The 20395-nt window shown below is 43.8% G+C and overlaps 1 protein-coding gene across 1 annotated transcript in view; it reads right to left on the reverse strand.

The window, feature by feature from the left end:
• The window catches only part of LOC311232621 (glutamate receptor ionotropic, NMDA 2A-like), a gene marked incomplete at both ends in the record, with an annotated part of 220453 nt that overhangs the window by 115503 nt on the left and 84555 nt on the right, over window positions 1-20395 (reverse strand). The window contains 1 exon segment of the mRNA XM_084319481.1: window positions 2560-2674. Coding sequence (XP_084175607.1) covers window positions 2560-2674 — 115 coding nt within the window.

Consider the following 20395-nt stretch of genomic DNA (forward strand, 5'->3'; position numbering starts at 1 on the left):
TCAATAAAGAAATATCATATCTTATCTTATCTTATCCTATCATATCTTATCTTATGGTATCTTATCTTGTCTTGTCTTGTCTTGTCTTATAAGAATGAGGGAGTGACGGCATCTAGACCTTTTGAGGAATGTATATTTCTTTTGGACTGCGCTGCATAGAGCCTTCGAAGAGGATCTTATAAAACGCATGGAATGTATATTTCTTTTGGACTGCGCTGCATAGAGCCTTCGAAGAGGATCTTATAAAACGCATGGAATGTATATTTCTTTTGGACTGCGCTGCATAGAGCCTTCGAAGAGGATCTTATAAAACTCATAGCGTGTCACTTTGACAAAAATCTCACTTCTTCGCAAGATCACGCAGCGGTCAGCGCGCACCCTCAGCCGCAGCGCAGAGCCCAAAGTGTCCGGCTGTCGTTACTCAAAAACTGCAGTCCGACAATCCGGCTCGCGCTATAACTTCTGGGAGAGAGGAGGCGGCGGGCAAGCAGGGAGGACGCTGGCGTGCGGGGCTGCTGACGACCTTGAGAAATTAATGTATTTAATTCAATGCCAGAATGAACAACGGCCTATTATAGACCACAGGACGGGGGATGAATTGTATCCCACCGACGATAAAAATCTACGAGCAGAGGTGGAGACGTGAAAAGCAGAGGTAGGAAACCCCCCCCCATCCTCCCCACCCCCTCCCCCCATCCTCCTCCGGCAAATCTCACCCACGACTATAAACAACCCTGATGCTTTAGCTATGGATTTCCCCCTGTCTGATTCTGCATGGGGAAGGTTGTTTAAATGCTTCATGATGGAGATTATCTGGCCTCGGGGTGATGCAGACATTAATGGCCCATCTCAGTAAATGTATTGCTGCCCACGTATACTATATATATATGCGCCTCATGCCCGACGCTCGCACACTGGTGCCGTTTCACCTGCTACCTCTTCCATCACTATCAGAGAGACGAAAGTTGGTCCGTGACGCTCGCCAACAACAGATCTAAACGACACCAGGGGGGAATATTCTGTTGTAACTTTGTCTCAGATTCGATTTGATTCGATTACATTGGATTCGATTTAAATGTATATCATTATATACAGCATGAGTACAGTACAACAAAAAGACGTTTGGCATCCAACCAGAGTGTAAATGGTTTGATTGGTGCACGTTGGTCGATCGCTGCTCAAACATGAAAGCCGCTTAACACTTTCACCGCAGCGCTACCAAACGGTTAACCCTTTCACACTGCGACGATACACAGAAGGTTAACCCTTTCACTGCCCCACGACAGCCGGTTAACCCTTTCACTGCCACACGACCGTGGCGGTTGTGTGATAGTAAAGGGTTAACCTTCTGTCGTGTGGCAGTGAAAGGGTTAAAGGAACACGCCAACATTATGGGAAATGTGCTCACCGTCTCCTCCAGAGTCAGACGGAGAAGATAGAAGCGCATTTCCCATAATGTTGGCGTGTTCCTTTAACGTGGAAATCCCCAGGTACAAACAGCTCAGCACTGTACGTTAGTAGGGTGGTGCCAGAGGGTACAGTACGGTGTGTTTCTGAACTGTACGTTAGTAGGGTGGTACAGTACGGTGTGTTTCTGAACTGTACGTCAGTAGGGTGGTACAGTACGGTGTGTTTCTGAACTGTACGTTAGTAGGGCGGTACAGTACGGTGTGTTTCTGAACTGTACGTTAGTAGGGTGGTACAGTACGGTGTGTTTCTGAACTGTACGTCAGTAGGGTGGTACAGTACGGTGTGTTTCTGAACTGTACGTTAGTAGGGTGGTACAGTACGGTGTGTTTCTGAACTGTACGTCAGTAGGGTGGTACAGTACGGTGTGTTTCTGAACTGTACGTTAGTAGGGTGGTACAGTACGGTGTGTTTCTGAACTGTACGTCAGTAGGGTGGTACAGTACGGTGTGTTTCTGAACTGTACGTTAGTAGGGTGGTACAGTACGGTGTGTTTCTGAACTGTACGTCAGTAGGGTGGTACAGTACGGTGTGTTTCTGAACTGTACGTTAGTAGGGCGGTACAGTACGGTGTGTTTCTGAACTGTACGTTAGTAGGGTGGTACAGTACGGTGTGTTTCTGAACTGTACGTTAGTAGGGTGGTACAGTACGGTGTGTTTCTGAACTGTACGTCAGTAGGGTGGTACAGTACGGTGTGTTTCTGAACTGTACATCAGTAGGGTGGTACAGTACGGTGTGTTTCTGAACTGTACGTCAGTAGGGTGGTACAGTACGGTGTGTTTCTGAACTGTACGTCAGTAGGGTGGTGCCAGTAGGGTGTGTTTCTGAACTGTACGCCAGTAGGGTGGTACGGTACGGTGTGTTTCTGAACTGTACGTCAGTAGGGTGGTGCCAGTAGGGTGTGTTTCTGAACTGTACGCCAGTAGGGTGGTACAGTACGGTGTGTTTCTGAACTGTACGTCAGTAGGGTGGTGCCAGTAGGGTGTGTTTCTGAACTGTACGCCAGTAGGGTGGTACAGTACGGTGTGTTTCTGAACTGTACGTCAGTAGGGTGGTACGGTACGGTGTGTTTCTGAAATGCTGTACTCTACCTTCTCCCACTCCCTCTCACTGTTGAGGACGATCACCAGCAGCTTGGGGTTGGCCTGGTAACCGTCTGGAGTGAAGGACAAGTCCCGCCCCTCGTTCCACACATGCAGCATGTAGCTGAAACACACACACACACACACACACAACCACACAGACACACACACACACACAACCACACAAATACACTGTTAATAAAAAAGACACCTCTGGAGCCTATGTGTATCTGTGTATCTGCACGTCTGTGTTTGTTCTGTGTGTGCGTGTGTGTGTGTGTGTGTGTGTGTGTGTGTGTGTGTGTGTGTGTGTGTGTGTGTGTGTCCATGTAGAATGTTTGTATAGAACATTTCCAACACTGTGTGTGTGTTAAAACCACACTATAATCACAGCTGGAGGGTATCCTCTACAAATCAATGCTATCTGCACCCACTGGCTGTACTGCTGTGTGAGTTGTGTGTTTGTTTGTATGTGTGTGCGTGTGTGTGTGTGTGTGTGTGTGTGTGTGTGTGTGTGTGTGTGTGTGTGTGTGTGTGTGTGTGCGTGCGTGTGTGTGCGTGCGTGCGTGTGTGTGTGTGTGTGTGCAGCACGCGTGTGGTTTTGAACGTGTAGAGTATGTGAGCAAGTGTGGTTTTATTGTGTATGTGTGTGTGTGCATGAGCGTGTGTGTGTGTGTGTGTGTGTGTGTGTGTGTGTGTGTGTGTAGGCGGAGGCAGAGTCAGAGGCCATGCAGCTTTTCCCAACAATATTCTGCATTGATTTCTCCACAGATAGAGTCTGAAACACGAGTCACTGGTGCACCAGGCCTGCATACTGTACCAGCCATACTGTACCAGCCATACTGTACCAGCAGCCCTCTACTCACTCATTAAAACACAAACACTTCACACAACCAGCACTTCCGGCCACCGCAGAAGTAGCCTTTCCTACACATAGAAAAACATATACTGTAACTAGGGATGCTTTTTTACCGATATCCGATATACCGATATTGTCCAACTCTTAATTTCCGATACCGATATCAACCGATACCGATATATGCAGGGTTTCCCCCCCCCCCCCCCCCCCAAAAAACTTAATAATTTCAGGTAATTAACATTATATATCTCTTGTCGTGGAATTAACACAACATTATGCATACTTTTGACAATAAATAAAATAAGGATTTGTTCTTACTTGCTTGCCTGGGTAAATAAAGTTTAAATAAATGTAAAAAAAAATTAAGAAATATATATATATATTTTTTTTTTTTTTTAACCGATACCGATCATTTTCGATATTACATTTTAATGCCAATATCGGCAGATAATATCGGACATCCCTAACTGTAACCCATATAACTCTGTATGATAACATGTGTACAATAATGCAGTATATACCGTATATATATCTTACTGTATACATATCTATCCACATCTGTATGTACTGTACATACTTGCATATACTCCTTTTTACATATCTGTAGATAGTAGATACTATATCTATTATCTGTACATATCCCTTACCTACTCTTACTAGTTACACTGCCGGCCAGTGTGACTTACTACCATAATGTCTTTATATACCTGTATCACTACATATTACTACAACTCTGTGCACACATGTGATTTTTCTCATTTTCATTTATAGTTTATTAGGAAAGGGTGAAAAGACATTTCACAATGTACATTTAAACTGGCCTGACTCAGTTACAAACTGTTTTTCAGCAGGTTCCTGTTCTGCAGCACATGAAACAAAATACAAAACAAAATAGGCAGTTGCACTACATACAATCATATAATCGTTGTGGACAGCAAGGACAAACATGCATTCATAGCAGTCAATACAAAACGACAGTAGCACTATACTCAGTAGTACTCATTTATATATTTTATACCCAGTTTAATCACCTGTACATTGTATATTACTATCGCACTTCATTGTTACGTTTGCACTCTGGTTGGATGGCAAACTTCTTGTACTTCTTGTTCGTTGAACTGTACTTGTGCCAATACATTTTAATCTAATCTAATGAAGAGTTTCACGGTCATCTGTACACCTAAAATGGCTTCCGTAGGATTTGGATAATGATGTTGTGGGAACAAGAATTGTTTTGTATGTACGAACAGCGCATGTGAGACTGGGAAAGTTGGAATATTCAAGTGTATTTTGGAACATTTACTCTGGTTTCTATCTAGGGATGTTAGAACTCAACAGCTGTTAACCCCAGCTGAGACCCACACAGACCCATGTTAGGCCAGCACTTCTGTTGTGGAGAAATTGCTTGGAACCAAGCCATACATTCTCTGAATGTCCTAGGTCTCTAGTTTGAGGTTGTAAAGTTGCATGAGGCTTATCCTAGAGGTCACAATAGGTCATTGTATACAGTGAAGTCAAGTAAAAAAAAATTAAAAAGTGGATGTATAGTCCAAGAGGGGGTCCTGAGGGGGGGGGGTGGAGGGGGAGGGAAGGGGAAGGAAAGAGCGAGGAAGAGCGAGCAAGAGCACATGTATTGTATTGTATTGTATTGTATTTATTATTTTTATGTCTTTTAATCTACATTTATTTAGATTTAATAATAATAATAATAATAATAATAATAATAATAATAATAATAATAATAATAATAATAATAATAATAATAATAATAATAATAATAATAATAATAATAATAATAATAATAATAATAATGATAATGATAATGATAATGATAATAATTATAATAATAATAATAATAATAATAATAATAATAATAATAATAATAATAATAATAATAATAATAATAATAATAATAATAATAATAATAATAATAATAATACTAATAATAATAATAATAATAATAATAATAATAATAATAATAATAATAATAATAATAATAATAATAATAATAATGGTCTCACTACAAAGAAATGGCTACTATGGGGACTAACATCATCCCACATGAATACAATTGGGCCCATTGGATCCACAAAAGTCTCAGAAAGTGTTTAGGGACCCCAGTATGCAGAAATGTTCAAATACACCATTTTTAGAATAGGTGAAAATAAGCAGGTAAAAAAAGCTGTACTGCACGCAAATAACTGCATGGTTTTGGCCCAAAACGGCATGGGATTAGTATAACGTGGGCATGTCTGTAAAGGGGAGACTCGTGGCTACGCATAGAAACCATAACACCTATAGAACCCATTTTCATTCAGATATCTCGAGGTCAGAGGTCAAGGGACCCCTTTGAAAATGGCCATGGCAGTTTTCCCTTTAGCCTAACATTGGAGCATTATTTAGCCCCTCTCTGGACAAGCTAGCATGATGTGGTTGGTGCCAGTGGACACCTTACAGCCTCCGAAAGACAGTCCCGTGACCAGTACCCACTGTGACATCATTATCAGTATTCATACATCTGTACGGGTTCATCCGAATGATGACCCTTCACCACGGTAACAGACAAGCTCTCTGAGACTCCGTCTTCTGTGACAACATCAAGCGTTCTGCGTCAACCGTTTCACGGCGCACCCAGGGCTATTAAGAAGAGGAACGGTCAGTGTTGTCATAGATAGAAACGTTGGTAAGAGTTGGACCGACTACTGTAAGCAATCGGGGGGCAAAGGAAGAATATTCTGCATAGAAAAATATAAACAACAACAAGGTTCAACTACAGGTCATTTGTCGCCAGAGCGATTAGATGAGAGGGACAGTGTTTGACGTAGGATCTGATGGTTTATTGACCAGGGCTACTGTATGTACAGTATAATAGAAGTCCTTGCTTGACTTAAGTTGTGACCCAGTGGACAGGTTTCAGTGCAGACGCAGGGTTTGATTTCTCAGGGGTTCGTGTGACTCACTGCATGTTGGGAGTACTTAATTTGGTGTGTGCGCGCGTGTGTGTGCTTGCGTGCGTGCGCGTGCGTGTGCGTGTGTTCCCTATTGATTGCAATGCTCGTCGTGCCTATGGGGAACGTATATATTTTAAATGTATAATTATTCATTAATAATTAATGACATGCAATGAATAATTAATAATGTGTGTGTGTGATGGAAGGGAGGATTCCAAGTTGTGTATGCTATATTTGCACTTGATACTTCCTGCGTCTTGCCGGGCCTGGAGCTCCCTGTGGGGCACAACGACGTTCACCTTGTCGCTTGTAGATCTTCTCCTCCACCGCCGGGAGACCAGGGGCGTTGTAAGACGTGGTGTTTTATTATTTTTCCGTGAGAACGCCGGGACCGCGAGCCGTCCTCTTCTTATTATTCTCGAGGTTGAACCCACACAGCCGCAGATTCATAATTCAAGAAGGTAGACTTGAGCGAGAAGAATATATCCATCAATTAATGTTCCATGAGTTCAGATCAAGACCTGGGATTGGCTGTATAGCGTTGTTAAGCGCATCTGCCGCACGGGTGATTATTAACATAAATAAATGATACATCATATTAAATAATAGAATCCAGCCTTTTAACTGTAATTAGTCTGTTCTGCTTCATGTATTACATTAGCTTGTAGTTTTATTTGGTTGTTTGTTTGATACCTCTGTGATGTATGTATCGTTTCTTTTCTATTTTATGAAAAGAAAATGTCCCCCTTACCCTGTTACCCTTCGAGAGGTGCTTTTGTTCTCTTGCCAGGTCGTCATTGTAAATAAGAACTTGTTCTCAATAGACCTGCCTTGTTAAATAAAGGTTAAATAAAAATACATACAAATAAATCATTGAAATAGAGGGAAATTCCAGGGGTTTTGCCATAGACCTATTTTAAACAGTGAGTGAGTGAGTGAGTGAGTGACATCGCTGATCATATCGATGCGCTTTGCATCTAAACTAGATCCGATGTTTCGAATTACAGTTGCGTCGCCATGTGCAATTTCTCCCCCACTTACACTACGGCCACCAAGTAAAATATGCACTTTCCCAGAAAAAAATTATTGCATATGCAACTATTTTTACTTGCATTCTGAAAAGGTCCAGAACAAGCTACCGGATTGCAAATTCAAAAGAAACCTCACTAAACCTCTACATACATGAATGAGGTCGACTCGTGTTCTTCATGAACTCCAATATGCAAGGACTGTCCATGTGTAATTCCTGTACCTTTCTTAGTTTGGCTCAATAAGAATTCAAATGAGAAATGAACGTGATGTACAATGATGATTACATTTGAATGAGAAAATAATTGTTTAGAATTGTCATGCCCTAGGTGAGTGAGAGGCTTTAACTAGTTAGCTGGAATTAGCTAACACAGGGAGCATGTTCCCCCAGCCCTATGTTCCCCCAGCCCTATGTTCCCACAGCCCTATGTTCCCACAGCCCTATGTTCCCACAGCCCTATGTTCCCCCAGCCCTATGTTCCCACAGCCCTATGTTCCCACAGCCCTATGTTCCCACAGCCCTATGTTCCCACAGCCCTATGTTCCCACAGCCCTATGTTCCCACAGCCCTATGTTCCCACAGCCCTATGTTCCCACAGCCCTATGTTCCCACAGCCCTATGTTCCCCCAGCCCTATGTTCCCCCAGCCCTGTACACCACAAGGAGTTAGCTAACACGTTACATGAGCTGACCACAGTAACATTAAGTCAGTGGTACACCACAAGGCATTTAGAAAACGTGTCATCTCTAAAAACAGCATTTGGTGCTAGATGGGACACCTCGGGCAACACTAGATTGACCTGTGACGTAGCCTGAAACGCAGAGAATGTTTGGCCAGTTAGACTACGATCTACAAGCACATCTCTGACAACGCCACAAAAAATTTGTTTAAATTGTTAGTTTTAAAATACAAACCATTCTAAATTCAAGGTGGTTGTACTCGATCCAGCAGGCTGTCATTTAGAATTCACGAGAGTTTTAAAATGCAACCCTCATCATTTTAAATGAGCACAACCACCTTGGGATTCGAAGGTTTCAAGCTAACAGTTTTACCATTTATTTTTATGTCTATGGGAAAACCCGATTCACCCAAGACTCCTAAGGGGTTGGAAGTGGTTTCCAGTGTGGTATTCATGGAGAAGGTTACTCTCCAGCTTATTCAATATATGTACACTACTTTACACACACTTGGTTAACAGTCGTAAGCTATAAAAGCCTTTCTTTGATATTAATATGAGAATTTGGAGAACGTCTCTGGGGAATTAGTGCTTAAAACCGTACACACGGCCCAAAAGTTCCAAATGCATTCTTACACAGTAGTCTAATTATACACACTGTGATTTATTTTTGGTAGAGTGCATTATAGTACTCATTATGGCACAGTGGTGTGTAAGTCTTCAGAATGAGATAGTAGGTACGCTGGTGTTACAACCAGAATTCATTGGGGTGGAGATACTGTTCGGTGTCATTCTATATATAGGAAAGGGTCCCAAACAGGGGAACAGTAGACTACTGTACAGCAGACACTTTATCCTCAGCACAAAGGGATACTTTTATTATGAAGTAAGTCGACACTAGGGCTCTGACCAAATATCATATAATTTTTCTTAGTTTTGACTGTATAACATAATTAGAAGGTATTTCCAGCACAAATTACAATATAATATATTGTTATTGTGTAATGTATTACGTATGATATTTAGTATTTGTGTAAATGGTAAATGGTGCATTTATATGGCGCTTTTATCCAAAACGCTTTACAATTTTGTTCCTCACATTGGACCCATTCACCCTCACATTCACACACCGACGGCACAGGCGGGAGCAATTACGGGTTAAGTGTCTTGCTCAAGGACACATCGACACGCTTCCCGGGAGGAGCGGGAATCGAACCGGGAACCTCCGGATTGCCAGACGACTGTAACTTCAGTGAGAAGTTGGTCAAACTACACCTCATGTGAGAAATAGTTCCTATCAGTAGGCCTATACCTTCATATTCACTAGACCTTCATATTCAGTATTCAGTATACCTTCATATTCAGTATACCTTCATATTCAGTAGACCTTCATATTCAGTAGACCTTCACATTCAATATTCAGTATACCTTCATATTCAGTAGACCTTCATATGTAATAGTATTCAGTATACCTTCATATATATATATATATATATATATATATATATATATATATATATATATATATATATATATATATATATATATATATATATATATATATATATATATATATATATATATATATATATATATATATATATATATATATATTCATCGACTTCCAAGGCTTTTGACAGCATCCACCGTGATAGTCTCTGGAAGATCATGTCATCAAACTGTTCAACACTGGCTTATCTTGCACTGTGGGAACAAGCACCACCAGTTTTGAAGTAGGATCCGCAGTCCGCCAAGGATGTGTGATGTCAGCCTTACTTTTCAACCTTTCAATAGACTGGGTTATGAGGAAAACCACAGAAGACAAGGCAAGAGGGATTCGTTGGACTCTCTATTCCACCATTGAAGACCTTGACTTTGCGAATGACCTAGCCCTTCTGTCACATACACACACACAGACACACACATCTCCAGGAAAAGACAGACAGACTCCAACACTATGGCCAACAAGTTGGACTGATTGTAAACAACAATAAAATCCTGCATATATTCTGGCCCAAGATCATCTCCAACAATAACCTCCTCAACATTACACAACAAGATGACATGCACTGTATAATTAATAAACGAAGGTAAGGGAGGCCTAAAACAACACGGCGTAGGACTATAGAGAAGGAGCTCCAGCAACACCACCAGAGCTGGGGGACCAGAGAGGAGATGGAGCCCCAGCAACACCACCAGAGCTGGGGGACCAGAGAGGAGAAGGAGCTCCAGCAACACCACCAGAGCTGGGGGACCAGAGAGGAGAAGGAGCTCCAGCAACACCACCAGAGCTGGGGGACCAGAGAGGAGATGGAGCTCCAGCAACACCACCAGAGCTGGGGGACCAGAGAGGAGATGGAGCTCCAGCAACACCACCAGAGCTGGGGGACCAGAGAGGAGATGGAGCTCCAGCAACACCACCAGAGCTGGGGGACCAGAGAGGAGATGGAGCTCCAGCAACACCACCAGAGCTGGGGGACCAGAGAGGAGATGGAGCTCCAGCAACACCACCAGAGCTGGGGGACCAGAGAGGAGATGGCCAAAGACAGATGCAAGTGGAGAAACTTTGTTGCTGCCCTATGCACCAGCCGGCGTAATGGGGATAAGTAAGTAAGTCATATTCAGTATACCTTCATATTCAGTGACCTTCATATTCAGTGACCTTCATATTCCGTATTCAGTATATTTTCATATTCAGTATACCTTCATATTCAGTATACCTTCATATTCAGTAACCTTAATATTCCGTATTCAGTATACCTTCATATTCAGTATACCTTCATATTCCGTATTCAGTAGACCTTCATATTCAGTAGGCCTATACTTTTATATTCAGTAGACCTTCATAATGATGATGATGATGATGATGATGATGATGATGATGATGATGATGAATAGTTTATTTTCGGTCTTTGTTTACAGAACAATCAAAAACACACTTGTGTGGACTTAAAAAAAAGAAAAAGAAAAAAAAAGTACATATTCAAAGTAAGCTCACACACAAAATCCAAACTCAATGACCGAAAAAAGTAATAGGCTGAAGCACATGCTTATTTTTGCCTATCCTTTACAATTCTTAAAAACTAAATATACTTTAATATAAGAAATCAGTATACCTTCATATTCAATAAACCTTTATATTCAGTATACCTTCATATTCAGTATACCTTCATATTCAATAAACCTTTATATTCAGTATACCTTTATATTCGGTATACCTTTATATTCAGTAAACCTCCCAGCCCTAGTTGACACATATCCACATATAGTCTGTGTCCAGCAGCAGCTATATGGGGCAGTAGAACTGGGATATGACCTGACTGGTCCAGATACAACATACAGCCGAGACCAAAACCCATTGGCACATATACTTATTTATAAGTTCATCCTTGGTCTGCTTCCCTCCTTTATACCCTTGTGGGTATATCGCACATAAAACTAGAACTTGGCAAACAGGTACGTGCCTGCAGCACTGGAACAATTTTTGCAGACAGATCTGCAGCTAGATGAGCTGATTCCGATATAAAACATTTAGCGAAGGGTTTGGAAGCAGATTCAATTGGAATTTGTAATCGCTTCCTTTAGCTAAGAGTCCATTTCCTCAGTCTGCCTTTTTTTAGGCGTATGCTTCTGTGAGTTGCTACTGCTACGGGAACTCCATGGGCACGGCGGTGATGCCAACGGACCAGAGGGTCAGAATCGCAGAGGCTTTGGTCAACAGCACCGGAGTCCACCCGGAGGGTCTGGTCGTCTTTCATAGGAGAGAAGTAGCAATGAGGGCATGGGGGGTGACCGGGATTTGGACGGAATCACCAGTATTCCCTCTCCAGCTGGTCAGTGGGTGGAAATGAAGTGGCCGGGCTGGCCGCAGTACAGACGGCACTTCTGTGTGGAATCCTCCTCTGCCGCTCTGCAGCTGTCGGCCTCGTCCCTCCCGGCTCTCCCGCCGGCCGAGGATTCAGGCACCGTCGACTCCTGTCGGGATGGTGGTCGGCCTGGCGGACTGTGTGGCGATGGCGGCTGAACTCGGCATGACGAGTGGGAGTTAGACGAGGCCGTGGTGTCGTACCTGGAGGCCACTCCTCTCTCCCTCTGCTGCTCGCTCGCGGGGGCGGCTGTCCAATGTGAATGGTTAGAGCGGTGATGGAAGCATCCAGTTAATCTTTGATGACGTCCGTCAGACCGCAGTGGAAGACGCCGAACAGATTCCCGCCACGCTCCGCCACCAGGGTGCCGAACTCAATGGAGTAATCAGCCACTTTGGCATAGATTCCAGAGCCTCGTCGATTCTTCCCTTCCAGAGACCGAGTGGTCAAACACTTCTACAAAAAACAGAGGAAAACTTGACTCTGCCGTCACCCAGGCCAGGACCTTAGGGTAATGATGTAGGCGATGCGGGAGCAGCCGGTGGGGGACGTGGAGGGTTGCAGCTCGAAAACCAGGGAGCACTGGGAGAAACCGCTGCTGCTTCCGGTGGAGGTAAGAGGGGCTTCCGGGGTGCAGGCGAGCTGTGTGCTGACTGGGCAGGAGGGGTAGAAACGGTGGTAGCACTGACTGGCGATGTGCTGGAGCTCTGTCGTGACGTCCCGGAGGAGCTGTTCACGATGGCCAATGGTGGTGCCTTGTGCTGCTGCTGGATCCATATCTGTCTCGTTCGTACTGTAGCGCTGAGTGACAGGTGTGTGGATCCAAGTGCAAACAAACAGACGGGAGGCAGACGACGGAGAGAAGCAACAGATGGTGTATTAATGAGGAAGACGAGGCAGGTACAGCAGACCAGGCAGGGAAGAATACTGACAGAACTACACTGAGGTAGCGCCTAGTGACGTTCAGGAGCACCATGAGGAACAGACTGACGAACAACCACTGGCAAGCTGGGTAAGATGACTGATGATGATACACCCAATGCACAAGGGAGACAGACACACAAGGACATCTGTAGGACCTTGGTGGAAGGTGTCTACTACTCAAGCTGATGAGAGGTAAGGTCTCTACTGTTATTCACACACAGACTTTAACTCAAGCTGAAGAGAGGTCAGGTCTCTACTGTCTTTAACACACACAGGCTTTAACTGAAGCTGAGCAGAGGTAAGGATTCTACTGTTTCTCACACACACAGGCTTTACCTCAAGCTGAGGAGAGGTAATGTCTCTACTGTCTTTAACACACACAGGCTTTAACTGAAGCTGAGGAGAGGTAAGGTCTCTACTGTTATTCACACAGACTTTAACTCAAGTTGAAGAGAGGTAATGTCTCTACTGCCTCTCACACACACAGGCTTTAACTCAAGCTGAGCAGAGGTAAGGTCCCTACTGTTTCTCACACACAGGCTTTAACTGAAGCTGAAGAGAGGTAAGGTCTCTACTGTTATTCACACAGACTTTAACTGAAGCCGAGGAGAGGTAAGGTCTCTACTGCCTCTCACACACACAGACTTTAACTGAAGCTGAGCAGAGGTAAGGTCTCTACTGCCTCTCACACACACAGGCTTTAACTGAAGCTGTGGAGACGTAATGTCTCTACTGTCTCTAACACACACAGGCTAACTGAAGCCGAGGAGAGGTAAGGCCTCTACTGCCTCTCACACACACAGGCTTTAACTGAAGCTGAGCAGAGGTAAGGTCTCAACTGTCTTTAACACACACAGGCTTTAACTGAAGCTGGGGAGAGGTAAGGTCTCTACTGCCTCTCACACACACAGGCTTTAACTGAAGCTGAGCAGAGGTAAGGTCTCTACTGCCTCTCACACACACAGACTTTAACTGAAGCTGTGGAGACGTAATGTCTCTACTGCCTCTCACACACACAGACTTTAACTGAAGCTGGGGAGAGGTAAGGTCCCTACTGCCTCTCACACACATTTACATTTACATTTAGTCATTTAGCTGACGCTTTTATCCAAAGCGACTTACATGTTCTGTACGACAAGCCATCAGGAAGGGCACAACTCTATCAGCTGAGCAACAATGTTCATCAAAGTGTTGAGTGCTACAGTGTAGGTTAGTTTATTAGGACAAGTGCATGACAGTAAGGTTAGTTCGTTTTTTTTTTTTTTTTTTAATTATTCAGAACACACACAGGCTTTAACTGAAGCCGAGGAGAGGTAAGGTCTCTACTGTTATTCACACAGGCTTTAACTGAAGCCGAGGAGAGGTAAGGTCTCTACTGTCTTTAACACACACAGGCTTTAACTGAAGCTGTGGAGAGGTAATGTCTCTACCGCCTCTCACACACAGACTAAGTGCCAGTGTGTTTGCTGAGCCCTCACCCCTCCTCCATCACAGACAGATTACCGGCTGCTGTGCTGTCAGGCTCCTTATTCACTTCCATTCATTTCGGGGACCTAGTCTAAATATAAACGTTTTGTAGAGTATAAACGAATTACTGCTGTGTAGATTTAAATAAAACAAACAATTCTGACTGAGTCAAAGGTACGTGTTTGTTTTGGCATTTGATGTGTATTTACAGTACATAATAAGGACCTTTGAAAAATTAAAGGGGGGGGGGGGGGGGGGGGGGGGGGGTCGGTTACCATGGTTACCTGCTGCCTTGCTGGAAGAAAGATTCTACACATAAATGGTAAATGGCTGCTTTTTTTATATAGCGCTTTTATCCAAAGCACTTTACAATTTGTTACTCACATTTTACCCGCTCACTCACACATTCATTCACACACCGACGGCGGAGGCAACCATGCAAGGTGCCAACCTGCTCATCGGGAGCAATTAGGGGTTAAGTGTCTTGCTCAAGGACACTTCGACACGCTGCCCGGGAGGAGCGGGAATCGAACCGGGAACTTCCGGATTGCCAGACGACTGTAACTTCAGTGAGAAGTTGGTCAAACTACACCTCATGTGAGAAATAGTTCCTATTCTCATACTTTGAAGACAGCAACATTAGCTCCAAAAAACAAGCACCTTTGACTCAGAAAAATATATTACACAGAATAATATTGATGTATAGTTTGTTTAAACTTCAGAAGTATGCGTTTTATTCATAACGTTATTTCGCGTGATAACACAGCCCAGCTGTCAGAAACTGTACATTGAGGGGGTTTGAATCACTGTACATTGAGGGGGTTTGAATCACTGTTTACACTCCCCACTTACTGTACCATGTTCTACATATAGAACCTCATCTCATGCACCGGTTTGAATCAAAGCCCTATCGAACGTACTCAAGCTCTACTGTCTTTAACTATAAATGTTTACACTCCCCACTTACTGTACCATGTTCGTTCAAGAGTGGATATATGTTGCAGAACATGCCTGTTAATTACCTTTTAAATATCTGTTATGTGGTTAGGGTATGTATGTTTTTTAAATAAATGCCCAGTCTTGTAAATAATAATAACAATAATTGCGTTGTGAAACCTGTGGTGCTCAAGTGCAACATCCCTATATACTATATACTCATGTACCATGTTCTACAGTAAGTGGGGAGTGTAAACATTTATAGTTAAAGACAGTAGAGCTTGAGTACGTTTGATTCAAACCGGTGCATGAGATGAGGTTCTATATGTAGAACATGGTACAGTAAGTGGGGAGTGTAAACAGTGATTCAAACCCCCTCAATGTACAGTGATTCAAACCCCCTCAATGTACAGTTTCTGACAGCTGGGCTGTGTTGTCACGCGAAATAACGTTATGAATAAAACGCGAAATAACATTATATAACGTTATGTTATATAACGTTACAATGTACAGTTTCTGACAGCTGGGCTGTGTTGGCGAAATAACGTTATGAGTGAATCTGGTAGTTGTTTTGATAAATATGTTGTTTTGATAAATATGTATTCTACGGATTCGAACATAACATTACATTTCCGCGATTAGCCTCGCTTGGCGTGTGAGTGCCGTCAAAAAGAAAATGTGCATGCGCGCGTTACCGGCGTAGGGGGAAAACGAGCGTAGAGGGCTGGCCGATCGCTGGCCAATCAGAGAAACACGGAAGGACATGTTGGTTGCCCAAAGTATTCAAAAGTAAATGATATTTATTAAACAAAGGGTGAATGAAACCCACAAACACACAAACACAGGGATAAGGTAAGGGAGAACAAACAGGGATATACAATAAGACAAACAACACTAAGCAAAGGGGTAAACACCAACAAACCCAAGTAACCAAGTGTCACAGGACACAACGAACACTCACGTGGTCAGACACTGTTAAAACCAACCAGTACGACAACAAGGCTATTCATTTACAATAAACAGAGTGCCACGAGACACAGTAAGGCTACACAAGCCACAACCAACCTTACCTGGTGGAACACCAGTAAGGCAAAGCAAGCTACTACAAGTAGCAGTGTGAATCGAGGTGAACACAGCACCATACAGTACGTCACAGTGGTGTTGACAGCAGACAACAGGGGCAACAGTGGTCACTAGTTTACTAATAGATTACTTTATAATAGAGGTACGACTGCTGATATTTGACATGTTCTACTAAAGTGAACATTCTAGGGTTTAAGTTTCAGATAAGACTCTAAACAAGACAGTCCAATGTTCAAGAGAGTCGCATTCACCGCCATATTTATTTACTTAGGTTTCTATGGACGCATTTCAGAATAATTCATGAATAACAGAATAATTCATGAATAACAGAATAAAGATGAATAATTCACTGCCATATATTTCAAAACAATACAACTACGGTGGAGAAAAAAGAATATGAACCAGGTAACCATGAGTTTGTAGTCGTTAGTATTGCCTGTTTGGCTATTTTCATTCTTGAAATTATGTTTTTTATGGCAAAGCTTTAACATTGAATTGAATGGGACGTTTTTCATCTGTTTTTGCATCAAAGTCTACCAATATCACAGCCGAGTGAATGAGGCCAATTTCATTCATTCATTACATTTTATGTAAATTAAATATTATTATACTATTATTTATTATCTAACCAGGAAATTCTCATAGAGATTAAGAATATATTTTGAAAGAGAGACCTGACCAAGACAGCTGCATTTAAAACATACATTAAAGAGACATACGGTTAACCTTTCACTACCACACTACAGAAGGTTAACCCTTTCACCACCACACTACAGAAGGTTAACCTTTCACTACCACACTACAGAAGGTTAACCTTTCACTACCACACTACAGAAGGTTAACCCTTTCACCACCACACTACAAATGGTTAACCCTTTCACTACCACACTACAGACGGTTCTGTATCGTTAGTGGCTTAGCTTGGCATCACTACTGCACTATCTCGCGTACGTGCACGCGTACTGAATAAACCACAAATGTACCTCTAATACCAGTATTAGTCTGACCACACCCCTCATCAGCTTACCTTCATAAGCAGGTGTGTGGTCACCTGCTCTCCTCCTTCTCGCTTTCACCACAAGGAAGAAGTGCCTCGGTAGATCCCCACACTTGACACCATGATGGAAGAAATTGGATTAGGAACAGCTTGGGAAACAAGGATACGTTGACATCATATCTTTATTTTCTCTCTCACTATTTTCGAGAAAATACGGCGATATTGTCTTCGTACTGGAGTGTCTAGAAGATGATGATCATTCTAAAAACCCTCCACCGGTTTTCGTATTGGGAGCACGCCGCTGCATGCTTCTCAACTGCAGTTCCTTGCTGTGTTTGTTGGGGTGAAACCTGTCAGGCCACAGCTGAACTGTCGGACATGCCGCTGTTGTGAGGAGCGGTGCGTTCCAGGTTGGGTGAGTAGTGTTTGCTGGCGGGCTCCACTTGTCTGTTAGTGCTATGGGGGCTACTTGACAAAGTTTATGGAAACCGGCCCCAGGCTAGGGTCCTTTGTTTAGCCGCCTAGGCGACAGAAGGCCTTGGTCTGGAGACCATTATAGTTTTAACTAGTGGGCCGCGACCATTGACACTGGTGATCCCTGTGTGTTCTGGACGAGTGGATTCTCTCTGTCACCGTGTTAAGACCCCATCTTTCATATCCAAATGAGAGTATTCCTTCACGAGGGGATATGTGCATGTAATGTGCGATAGCGGCAGATTCATGTTCGAAGTCAGCTACACAGGCCAGTTGGTACTGTGCTGATTCCGCCGGATGTTCACCGTTGTGAAGCGGTGTTGACGTCTTGTTTTCTCTTTTCTCTTAAAAAGTGAGGAGAGGTTCAGAACGGCGGCCTGTCTGGGTGAGTGTTATGTCATTGTTTACATGTTCATAGCTTACGGTTAGCCAGTCAGCTGTTAACTGCTGCGTTAGCCTGCTGGATCGCTGCATGGCCTGCTTAAGGCCTACTGTTAGCCAGTCAGCTGTTAGCTGCGGGGCTAGCATGTCGTGGTCGCTGGGTAAACGTTAGCTTGCTGCTAGGGCCATGGCTGGCGCGGGGTAGCTTAGCTTCTCGCGCGCCGCCGGAGCTCGCTTCTGATCGCCGTTGGCTTGATGCTATTCTGTTGAACGTGCTTTGATTTTAACATGTTTTACACTCTTGACCGCGACGTCATCCTTGACAGGGGATGTTTCGTCGACCCTGCCCTGAGCCTGGACGGGGATTGCGTCAACAAAGAGGACTGTAGCGACTGGTTGGAGCGGCGACGCTGCCCGGATCGAACAACACAGGTCGGCTGTGTTCTACGGTGTCTTGTGACTGCACTTCGCTGATCTGCGTTCCGGGTAGGTACGGGGTTGGCCAGACCTCATAACACGTCTTCTGGTTTTACTTTGCTAAATGTATTGTGAATAACGGTGTTTTTTCCCAAAACGTGTGTTGTCGCAATGCATTTAGGATACGTTGCGGGTTATGTGTGAGCTGTTTTTGTCACTGGCAGTTAGCTTCTCCGTGCAGGTCGTGATGTATTGATCTGGTTGTTGTGTGAGAAACATCATGGTGTTTATGTGTACCGTGTACTCACTACTAAGGCAACTAACCTATGAAGCTATGCTTGGTGACAAGTGAGTAAAAGAATGTTCTTTCTCAGACTGTAATGACAATGAACAGTGTGTTCACACATTAACAGGTTTTCCTGTTTTAACTGGCCGTATTGAGGGTAAAATAGGAGGATTGTGTTTTTCCCCCCCGGTTCCCTGGGGACTTTATCACCTCCTATCAGACATGTTGTGCATTAATTGTGTCTTTTGTGTGGTAGGGATACGATGTAACTCTTAGCTTGATTGCTGAGGTTGTGCTAAATCTGCTGGAGAAACTTATTTCCTAGAGGGAAATTGGTTTGGTTGCTGTCATGTGTGCTTAGCAAGGCCTGTGGTCGATACTAATCAAGAATGATGTATTCTCTCATTGTGAAAAAAACGGCGTTCCTCTGTTGAGTGTTTTTGCCATTTTTTGTAGGTGATGATGGGTTGTGTGTGTCATGTGACCTACAACTGGGTTGTACTGGCCACAGAAGCACATGTGTATGTTGGACCGGGGTTCTTAGAGCCCTCTCTATTCTGTGTTTTTCCTTAGTAAAAATCAGATAGCAGGTTAGCTCATGCGCTGTGTGGAGCTGTGAAACGCTTCATAGAGCTGACTATGACTGTGTCATATTCTCTTTTTGTCGTTACGTCGTATCATGGGTGTGGGGTCGTAAAGGGGTGAACTGGTAACCTTTCCTCTCCCCATTGTTCTGTCGGTCAGGGGTACACCCCCTGTCCTTCAAGGTTCCCGTCACGTGGCGGTTCGGCACGTTACGGGGGGGGGGGGGGGGGGGGGGGAGGGAGTTCCTGGTCCCACGGCCTGGTATATTGGGCGTGTGCACCGCAGGAATTCCCCCGCCATAGAGTACGTCACCGTGCGCGTCTCTGTTGGTAGGACTTCCGTGTGCTGTTCAGGTCCATGTGATGGATCTGTTTTCAGGGGGGGTGGTCAGGGCTCCTCCTCACCAAGCGCCTATTCAGGCCTTCTGTGAGTTCGGACTCCTTCTTCCATGTGAGGAAGCCTCCATCAGAGTACAGAGCCTTCCTCCTCAGATTGTCAAAGTGAGTGGACCCTCTAGAAGGGTCCTTTTCTATTGTATGTATATTCGATTCAATTCGTTTGTTGAGTGTGTATGGGTTCAGTGCCTCTTCCCCGGAGGCCCTAAAACCAGTTTTTTACATGGCTCAAGGTGCAATATATTCTTTTCAATCTGTACAGCTCGCGTGGGAAGTCTCTCTGGGGATCCCCGTCTCTTTCCTATGGGAGGGTGGTGGGATGTAAAAATGTGAACATTTTTTACCCCGGCTGTGTAGACTGGGATACATACTGTTGATGCTTCCTTCTTTCTATTCCAGAAGTGTTGGAGTTAGGGAGTGTCACACCCCTCTTGTCGTTCCCCTGGGCGCCTTGGGGATTCAATGACAGGTCTAAATAGCCTGTTCATTGATGGGGGTGTGTCCCGACGCACGTATAG

Source organism: Notolepis coatsorum (assembly GCF_963971535.1).
Source record: "Notolepis coatsorum genome assembly, chromosome: 7".
In the NCBI taxonomy this organism is placed as follows: domain Eukaryota; kingdom Metazoa; phylum Chordata; class Actinopteri; order Aulopiformes; family Paralepididae; genus Notolepis; species Notolepis coatsorum.